General features: G+C 45.1%; 1 protein-coding gene across 1 annotated transcript in view; it reads right to left on the reverse strand.

Moving 5' to 3' along the window:
* The window catches only part of GFPT1 (glutamine--fructose-6-phosphate transaminase 1), a 51964-nt gene extending 47589 nt beyond the window's left edge, over positions 1 to 4375 (reverse strand). Inside the window, exon 1 of the mRNA XM_048829197.2 lies at positions 4128 to 4375. Coding sequence (XP_048685154.2) covers positions 4128 to 4134 — 7 coding nt within the window. The 5' untranslated portion in view covers positions 4135 to 4375. The remainder of the gene's footprint in view (positions 1 to 4127) is intronic.
* Positions 4376 to 10858: the final 6483 nt, after the last annotated feature.

Below are 10858 nucleotides of genomic sequence, written 5' to 3' on the forward strand. Positions count from 1 at the left end.
GCTCTGACACCTTTCATATTACTGAACAAGACATTCCAGCATCCAGGAACAGTTTTGCTTGTATTGAAACAGGGGGGAAATATTTGTGCAGGTATCCAGATCCAAAGGGCACACACTAAACACTGACCCAAAGAATTTTCAGGGTCACCACAATTTTAAAAAATAAATAGCAGAATACTGCACATCTCAAAGGCTGGATTTCCCAGGGGAGAGACTCCCACTGCACCAAAACTAGCAGCATACTTGCAGCAAGCCATTTATAGTAATAATTGTCTATTCTATTCTTAGCATTGTCCCACTTTCCACTTTGAGACAAAATTAGCATAATGTAAGATGGAACACACATTACTGACTACAGCCCTTCATACCCCTTATACTCCCCCTCTAAGCTACATAGCAACCTTTGTGATAACACTTCATGAAAAATTCAAAATCCTCTATTCCCAAGCAGGATGAAGAAATTGTGAAGGCGTGCAAAGCAGATATAAAATATATAAAAGCTAATTTAGTTCAATAACAGGATTTAATTGAAAAATAAAGATGTAGAAAAACTAAAAGGTGGAAACCAAAAAGCAAAAAATACAGCATCAATCTCCAGAGAGACGCAACTCTGAAACTAATGTGACGAAAGAAAAATTGGAACAGAGGGACTTTTTTCTACTCCTGTGTCCAAACTATGGGGGCCAGGGCAAGAAAGATGTTCCCAAATATCATCTCATCGATAAGAGAAATCTGATTATAGATGGGATTTTGAAAAGTGTCTAAGTGCCTTAAGAGCACAAGCCCCATTGACTTATTATTCATATTACCATAGCAAGAGCCCTGCACGGATACAAATTTATATCAGTGGATGTGGATATCCGCGGATAACAGCAGCGAAAGGAGCAGAATATGGGGCTGTCGCTCCCAGGAGCCAGTGCCCCACGCCGGCAACTCCTCTGGCAAGGCTGTACCGACCCCAGCCCTTCCACGCAGCTGTCCGAGTTTCCTGTCTGGAGTCGGTCCAGGGCGGGATGCTGGCTCCTGGAAGCAGCAGCCCCACGTTCTGCTCCTTTCGCCACTGCGGTTCCCGGGAGAGCCCTGCAGTTCCGTGGACATAAATTTGTATCTGCACTGGGCTGTAACCATAGCACCTAGAAGCCATAGGTATAGACCGAGACCATATTGTACTAGGCACTATAGGAACATAGATCAAAAAGACAATCCATGCCCCCAAGGAACTTACAATCAAAGTATAAGACAAGAGATTGATACAGACGGATGGGGGAACAAAAGTAAACAATGAGACAACACCGATCATCAGAGAGGGCAGTAATATCAGCACACCAGCTTCCTAACTGTTCTCCCATGTTTTGTAGGCATCATGGCCAAGGAGAGTTTCGAGGAGGCATTTCAAAGTGGATAATGAGCTAGCTTTGCAGATGTTTACGGAAAGCGCCTCACAAGCCTACAGGACAGCATGGGAGAAAGCTTGAAGGTCTTTGTTTTCAAATGTAACAAATGGGCAGTGGAGGCTGGCATTCAGGGCCAACTGGAGATGAGTTTCGACAGCTCCATAGCAAATGAGGGTGGGGGTGCAGGGAATGACTTGTACTCTAAGAGTATGTCTATACTGCACTCTAAGCCCAGGCTCTGACTCAAGCCCTGTTCTGTCCACACACAAATCAGTCTGACTCGGGTCAGGACACAATCAGAACCAGGGTCCTCGGATCCTTCTAGGTGAGTGGGTCAGAGCCCGAGTCGTTCAAAGCCTGTCGTTTTGCCGTGTGGACGCAACCCAAGACGCAGACCCTAATCAGAAGATCTGCTGCAGCGTGGACATGTTAGCATGGCTGAGAGACGCAGGTCCAGCAACTGTAAACTCAGGTTTACAATGCGGTGTAAACACTCAAGCGTGGACTCGGAAGCACTGAGTCCATAAGCCCAGTCCCACAGACCTGGATTTACAATGTAGGGTAGAAACACCCTGAATCTTGTCTACACGCCAGAGCTGAACAGAAACTAGTTTAGCTGAGCTGGTGCAAACCGGTGTGGAAAACCTATTCTAGAGAATCCACCCATGGGTTTGCACCAGTTTAAAAAAATCACACTTTTAGCTAAAACCTGTGCAACTGTGTGTTTGGACCAGGCCTTAGGTGCTTTTGAAAACCCCTTGTTCCACTAAAAGAAAAGGAGTACTTGTGGCACCTCAAAGACTAACCAATTTATTTGAGCATAAGCTTTCGTGAGCCACAGCTCACTTCATCGGATGCATTCAGTTCCACTGACTTTCACAGTGCTTCTAGCTTTTGAAAATCCCACCCTACAGCCCCAGACAAGACAGAGGACAAAAGTAGCATCACCCTTCGTGCAACCTGCCGCTGAGTCAGATATCGACAAAACCAACAAATGGCCATAGGATGTAGTCCTCTTGTGCACGGGCTTGTTGTTCCGCAACTACTGCTTAGATACTTAAGGTCTCAGCCTTTTCATACTTTGGGAAAGCACTGTTGGCATGAAATGCTATACAAAGTCATTTAAAGTTAGAGATGGTAAAATAATTTCTGATCTGGGAGGAAACTACTGTACATGTATTTATGGTCATCTCTAAAATAATGGACACGTCTCCCAATCTTGAAATAAGTGAGGAACATTTAGTCAATGCATCATTCATCAACTTCATTTTTATACTGAAATTAGCCACACACAGTCCAACTAGGGAATGTACACAGTCCAGTGATTATTTTAATTGTGAGGGTAAAAATTTGCCGGTATGATCTGCCTATTAGTTCTATTTCCCTTCAACAGACTTGTAAGGAACCTCTTTCCAGCAAGGATTAACTGGAAATTTCCTATGCCTCTCAGACACAAAGAACTGCCAAAGGGCCACGACCCCTTCCCCACTCCAAGGAGAACTGGGATGCATGAGTGATAAGTTAAACACACACAATCTACAAAAAGAAAAGGAAGACTTGTGGCACCTTTGAGACTAACAAATTTATTTGAGCATAAACTTTCGTGAACTACAGCTCACCTCATCGGATGCATCCGATGAAGTGAGCTGTAGCTCACGAAAGCTTATAGTCAAATGAATTTGTTAGTCTCTAAGGTGCCAAAAGTCCTCCTTTTCTTTTTGCGGATACAGACTAACAGGACTGCTACTCTGAAACACACAATCTAGTTGCCAACCCTGACTCCTCCTACTACCCCATGCTTTACCACAAAGAAGCATGTAAAGGAAACATATACCCTGAAGCAGGAGACTTGCACACAAACATTAAAGGGCCAGATTTTAAAAAGTGTGTGTGTGTGTGTGTGTGTGTGTGTGTACGTGTACGCGTACGCGTAACATATTCATTTAAAGATCATGTATATCTGCCCTGCCCCTAAGAGCCCCCAACTATCATTATCCACCAACTTCCTAAGAAGTCTCACATTCTTGGCACACGCAGGTTCATCTTATACTAATCATTTCTGGGCTCCCCCCTGTATTTACTCCTTAAACTCTCTATATCATCCTTTATCCTCCTTATCACTAACTCCTGCCCACAATACTTTCTCCATATCATTCATCCCCTGCTCTCCATGCTTCCCCCTCTCCTACTAGCTTCCCCAGATCCCCACCCCCCACTCCTCCGTCCCTACTCATTTCCCCCTAAATCCCCACCATTGCTCTCCCTGAATTTGCCTTAGATCCCCCATGTCCCCCGAGTTCCCCCACACCCTGCACCCCAGCTCCCCATACATCCCCCACCCACTGCTCCCGAAGTATCTGCCATGTCCACCACATTCCCCACCCCTTACCCCCACACCCCCCTGTATAGCCCCCACATTCCCCCGTATATATCCCCCTGTATACCCCCACCCCTTACCCCCTGGTGTAGCCCCCACGTCCCCCCGTATACCCCCACCCCTTGCCCCCCACGTCCCCCCCGTATACCCCCACCCCCATATATATCCCCCTGTATACCCCCTGGTGTAGCCCCCACGTCCCCCCGTATACCCCCACCCCTTGCCCCCCACGTCCCCCTGGTATAGCCCCCGCGTCCCCCCATATGCCCCCACCCCTTGTCCCCCGCGTCCCCCCGTATATTCCCCTCACACACCCCGTGTCCCCCCGCCGCCCGCTCCCCCGGCGGGGTCCCTACCGCACATGGTGCCTACGGGACGGGACAGCACAGCACAGCTCGGCTCGGCTCGGCTCTGCGGGCCGGCGGGGGCCGCTCTTCCTGCGGGGCCGCGGCCGGGGGCGGAGCAGGCCGGGGCCGGGGGCGCAGGCTCCCCGCGCTCCCTGCCATTGGGCCCGGCCCGCGCCGCGCCCCGCCCCGCCGGCCGGCCCCGCCCGAAGCTCCGCCGTGGCGCCTGGGACGTGGCAGGCCGGGGCCGGATCCGGATCCGGATCCGCCGAGGGGGTGGGGGGGGAGGAGAGAGGGAGAAGGGAAGCAGAGGAGGGAGGGGTTAGGGAGGGAGGGAGGGGAATGGGGGGGTTGGGGAAGGACAAGGGGAGCAGAGGAGGGAGGGGAAATGGGGGGGTTGGGGGAGGGGAAATGGGGGGGTTGGGGAAGGACAAGGGGAGCAGAGGAGGGAGGGGAAATGGGGGGGTTGGGGAAGGACAAGGGGTTGGGGAGGGAGGGGAAATGGGGGGGTGGGGAGGGACAAGGGGAGCAGAGGAGGGAAGGGTTAGGGAGGGAGGGGAAATGGGGGGGGGTTTGGGAAGGACAAGGGGAAAAGAGGAAAGGGGGGGGCATCAGCAGAAAGTAGGACCAGCCGCCCAACCCCAACAAACATGACCCCAGCCGCTGGCCCCCCCCGTGAGATGAGTTTGTGGGGTTTCAGGACACTTCCTGCCTCACTGGAAGGGCCGCACTTGGCACTGACCGTGCACCAGCCTGGAGACTAGGGTGACCATTTTATAGGGACAGGCCCCTTAGTTGGGGCTTTTTCTTATAGAGGGTCCTATTACACCCCCTAACACAACCCGTGTCCTGATTTTTCACACTTGCTCTCTGGTCAGCCTACTGGAGACCAAACTCCCTCGTGCATGTGAAGAAGTGGGGGTTTTTTTTACCCACAAAAGCTTATGCCCAAATAAAGCAGTTAGTCTTTAATGTGTCACTGACCTCCTCGTTGTTTTTGTGGATACAGACTAATAGGGCTACCTCTCTGCTACGAACTCCCATCTGCACTTTCCGGCAAGGCTCGGAGGGCCGCATGGGAGAAGTCTGCTCCTAGACTCTACTAGAGCGGCATGTCCTCACCTAAGAAAAGCTATATTTTTAACCAGGCCTTGGGGGCACTTGTGACTCGGTGGGCACGCTAACCTATGCCCAAGCGTGCCCGCCATGGCAAGGGAACAGCATCAGTATCCCCCACAAAAGCCAAAAACTATTCAGGTTTCAGAGTAGCAGCCGTGTTAGTTTGTATCCGCAAAAAGAACAGGAGTACTTGTGGCACCTGAGAGATTGAAAAATGTATTAGAGCATAAGCTTTCGTGGGCTACAGCCCACTTCATCGGATGCATAGAATGGAACATATAGTAAGAAGATATATATATATACAGACAAGGTGGAAGTTGCCATACAAATTGTAAGAGGCTAATTAATTAACTTTTGTCGTGATAGTCAAGATTGCCCATTTAGACAGTTGACAAGAAGGTGTGAGGATACTTAACATGGGGAAATATATTCAATATGTGTAATGACCCAGCCACTCCCAGTCTCTATTCAAACCCAAGTTAATGGTATCTAGAACTATTCAGTTACAGCCAACCTCCAGGTAATGGGGGCAGAGAGTGTGGAGGAAGTAACGGGCTATTAATTGGGCCTCATCCAATTTCTGGGTCTGAATCATGAAACCTAAAAAATGAGTTTAATAATAAGGTGGTGTCTAAAGGAATATTATTTAACCACAAGGTGGGTGAGGGAATACCTTTTATTGGACCAATTTCTGTGGGTGAAAGAGACAAGCTTCCAAGCTACACAGAGCTTTTTTTCAGGTCAGCTCAAGAAAAGCTTTGTATAGCTTGCCAAGCAAAGCACGGTACAAATACCAAAGAAGATACAGTCCCTGCCCGTAAGAAATTATAGTCTAAAAACCTTGGATTGACAACACTTCAGACATATTACACACCACATGATCAAGGATAGGAAGGACCAAGACCAGGACATTTGGGGGGGGGGGGGGGGGACGTTCGTCAGATTATTATTAAAGTCCAGGACTGATCAAAGCTTTTGCTTTATTATAGAACACAGCTAAGGGCCATGCTATACTATAAACTAAAATCACATAAGTAACTATGTTAGGGGACAACAGAGTTTTGGAAGGTAGGTAGGGATCTTGTTACAACGTGCAAAGTCTGCTACTGTGGCCATCATGGGCCTCCTATTGAGCAACATTTGAAAGTAGTAAAATACATTCTGGGGTACGCATAAAAGAAATAAGAGCAATCAGTTCATCCTAAATGAAACTGCTGAATGTTTAGAAGAGACAGAAGTAATAACATGTTGAAGACGTTAACTAACTCCCCCCTCATAGACTACCTGGCCCTGCCCATCCTCAATGAAGGACTTGATACTCTTGATTAAAAAACAACAAAGTCATGTGACTGCTCGGAAGTCACAGTCAGATTTCTTGTGCACTCAGGCACAACCCTAGCAACCAATCACACTTTGCACATTGTAAATCCCTGGGGATTAGAGTTTAGAACTCAGGTTTGGTAATTAGCTGTAACACCAACTGCCCGATTTACCACCTTTACTTGGGTGGAACTTTGACTAGACAGCAGGGAATGAGAGAAGTCCGAACACACTGAGTGGCAGGTGAGTATGGTAGGAGGACTCCTATGACAGTAAGAGAAGAGTATGTGTTTTTTTAAGTCAGTGATGGTGTTAATAGTGATGCTTCATCAAAGCATTAATTAAGCCTCGACATTTATTATTTGTATTGCTCCATTTTATAGACAGTTAAACTAAGGTACTGAAAAATTATGCAATTTGCTTGAATTCACAGTGACTGGAACTCCTAACTGCCAGTCCCGCCTGTTCTAACCCCTAGATAACACTGTAAAATAATGATAAAGTTGAAAATAAGACGTATATTGCTGGCAGAAGAGCTCCAGTCTAGTGACAAAATATTAAACATCTAAAAGAATAAACAATATGCATCTAAAAATTAAAGTCTCTATCAAATACTATGCAAAAGAACTATTTAAACAGCAGTAAATGGAGACCCTACACTGCAAAAAGCTGAAGAAGCCATTCTTGAAAATGACAGGCAACGTGTCCCTATGTGTAAATTCTGAAAAAGCAAGCTTTTGGCAAGTACAAAAGCAAATGAAATTTCCTACAATTTAAAAAATTTCAGTGACAACAGTTTTATTGAAAAAAAAAATAAACAACCCCATGCTGATTTTGAAAACCAGTCTTGCAACTCTAAGTTGAAATTGACTTGAAAAATACAAAAGTAAACACCCAGGATACATAGCAAGTAAATTGCATACTCATTCATCAAGTAGGGTGAAACTAGTAACCTAAATAAATTACACATTTTTACAACATGATTTTTCAGTAGAGTATTTATTTAAAATCAAGCTGTTTAGTCCCCCCTCCCCCCCCTGCCCCTTCTAAAGGTGGTGTGTTGACCTTAAATTTTTATTTTCTTCATTTTTTTCTGTGACTCCATGTGATCCTACCTTAACAGATTCTAATTAAGGGACAATAGAAATGGTGCGCCCTTTGACAGGCAATAATCGAGATTCTGAGTGAGCAGATTACATGACTGAGTAGTTCCTGACAATAGAAGAACCGGTTTCCGGAGGGGGGAGTGAGGGGGCGCGAGAGGAATCTACCAATATATCATCATAGCACAACTGAGAACGAATAGAAATAAACTCTCCTTCCATCCCCTCATAACTCATTGACATTGTAGGATCTATTTGGCCAATGAAACATGAATGATTTATGAGGAGAGGCTGAGTGAACTGGGATTATTTAGTCTGCAGAAGAGAAGAATGAGGGGGGATTTGATATCTGCTTTCAACTACCTGAAAGGGGGTTCCCAAAGAGGATGGATCTAGGCTATTCTCAATAGTAGCAGATGACAGAACAAGGAGTAATGGTCTCAAGTTGCAGTGGGGGAGGTTTAGGTTGGATATTAGGAAAAACTTTTTCACTAAGAGGGTGGTGAAACACTGGAATGCGTTATCTAGGGAGGTGGTGGAATCTCCTTCCTTAGAGGTTTTTCAGGTCAGGCTTGACAAAGCCCTGGCTGGGAAGATTTAACTGGGAATTGGTCCTGCTTCAAGCAGGGGGTTGGACTAGATGACCTTCTGGGGTCCCTTCCAACCCTGATATTCTATGATTCTATGAATTGAGAGGTGCCTAGATTTATTTTTTTTCAGTGACGTCAATGGGAGTTTTGTCAACTTGAGTGGGAGCAGGGTCAGGACTAAATCAAGGCCTCCAAAGCACCCAAATAAATGCATACTGTATGTTCATTAGCACCACAGTAGATCATGAGTGTATTTACTGCTAAAATGCTACCCACATAGGCACTTTAGAAAAACTATAGACAGATGTCATGCCAAGGGTATTCTAAGCCGAGACTGAACAGGCAGGAGACATAGGCCATGTTTCTAGGTGTGTACGCCCCAGGAACTAGTAATGGCCTTCATACACCAACCCTTGTGCAGATCCTTAATGGTACATATAACTTTGTGGACTGGGTTACCTAAAGACAGTATACACATACAATGACACTCAGGGTCAGTTCTAGGGTGACCAAATAGCAAGTATGAAAAATTAGGATGGAGGAGGGGGATAATAGGTCCTATATAAGAAAAAGCCCCAGATATCAGGACTGTCCCTATAAACTGACTGGTCACCCTCGTCAGTGCTAAGGGCAAGCAGAGCAGTTGCTGTGGGTGCCAGCTTCCAGGGGGCACCGTACAGCTGTGCCACTTGAATTTTTTGGCTGGTTTCCACCTCTCCCTGCTCAACCACTTCTGCCGACTCTGCTTTTGCAAGCTGTATGTGCGCTCATTCTTGAAATGGTTACATCCCTTTTCCCCCACAATGGCCAAAATTAGGCCACAAGGTTTTTGTTCTTATTCCAAGCCCTGCTCTGCACTCTTTTTAAACCAGTCTAACTATTTCAGCTGGGGGGGGGGGGGGTGATTTTTGACCAAAATAGGTATATCACCTACTATGTACACAGTCATACCAATATAAAGATGTTTGATACCAGCATAGCTTATTCCTGTACAGGAATAGCTACACTGGTATGGTTTAAGTGGTATAACTTTCTAGTGGAGATATGGCCCAAGTGTATTACCAGCAGAAAAAAAGCAAACGAAAACGTTTACATAGCTGTCTGACAAACGCAGAGTTTGGAAATATAACATTAACTGCAGTGCTCTGGGTAAAACCCTGAACGGAGTAATCTTGGCATATAAATTTTGTCTAAAGTCCTGAGCTTCAGATGGCCATCTACGCACCTGCTACGCAAAAAAATCCAGAACAATTTAATCTTTTGCAATCTTTGATGACACATACATTTTGAGTAAGTGACTGTTAGGTAATCTGAGCTATTTCTTCCTGTTGCTGGGCTGAAAGTACCTGCTTCATGAATCCCATCACAGAGGATTATGTTTGCTGATTGCTTCACATCATGCAAAGTTCTATTTCCAGAGGTACTGCCATATAAAAAGACATAGCAAGCTAGTTTCCTCCTGAGGCATGGAATGAATCACATCCTGTGAAAAAGCAGGTATTCTATCTCCTGTGAACAGTTTCAAGATGATGAGAATTTAGATAGCTGTAATTGACTGTCTATAAAAGAGGAGAGCTGTATTAGCTTAGTTTGTGTGGATTTTTTTTTTTTTAATCTTGTGGAATATTTTGAATGTATAAGTATCTGCAAAGTAAGTGCAAGCGAAGGTGTCAGTGACAACCCTTAGCTCTTGAATTTTTCCGCAGAATTGTAAATGTACTGATGTATGATATTCATATTAGAGATTCGCTAGCAGAATCTTATTTTCATTTGTCATGTGTTTTAAATATATTTTTATTCCAAGCGCTATCCCATAGTACCACTTTGATTTTTTAAAGTCCAGCAATTCAAAATATGGCTTAAGTGACTGTCAGCTACGGCACTTGGAGTTGTACTTACGGCAGACTGTAGCAGACCCATTTCAGAAGCCAGTCTTCTGGGTTTGGCACTCCTACTCTTGGAAAATCGCAGAAGCAGGGTTCTTTTGAAGGAGCTTGACATCTTTCATGCAGAACTTTGAATGTCCAGAGTGAAATTCCCAATGATCTGAACTGATAATGTTACCAACTTTTAGCTGTCATAAAATCAGAATGTACTATTAAAGATTTATATTAATGTATCATTTACTTACACTGTAAACTCTAGGGGGCAAAGACCATCTTTTTTTATTCTGTTTGTACAGCGTCTAGCACAATGGGGCCCTGGCCCAAGAGTTGGGCTTCTAGGTGCCACTGCAATGCAGGTGGTAATGTCATTGTTATACTGCCACCTAACATTTGTTTTATTCAGTTTCATGAACCAATGCGTTTTTTCACAGAAATCTAACTGTGAGTGTCGTTTTTTTGTTTTTATTTGCTAAGTGAAGATTCATTTGTAAGCATCACTTTGATACTATTAAATTTACATACTAATGCTTACTAACAGAAATTTAGAATATGAATCCACGGCCATCAATTACTTTTTAAATGGTTGAAGCTGTGTTTCATAAATACATTTTTCCACATATGCACGCAGGTTTTTTAAGCAGCGAATAATACAGTGACCTCAGTTACTTTTGTCTGGGGATACTTTATTGGGAAATGTTGTCCAATGGTTACAGCAGGGTGCTGTG

The sequence above is a fragment of the Caretta caretta genome, chromosome 26 (genome assembly GCF_965140235.1).
Source record: "Caretta caretta isolate rCarCar2 chromosome 26, rCarCar1.hap1, whole genome shotgun sequence".
Taxonomy (NCBI): Eukaryota; Metazoa; Chordata; order Testudines; family Cheloniidae; genus Caretta; species Caretta caretta.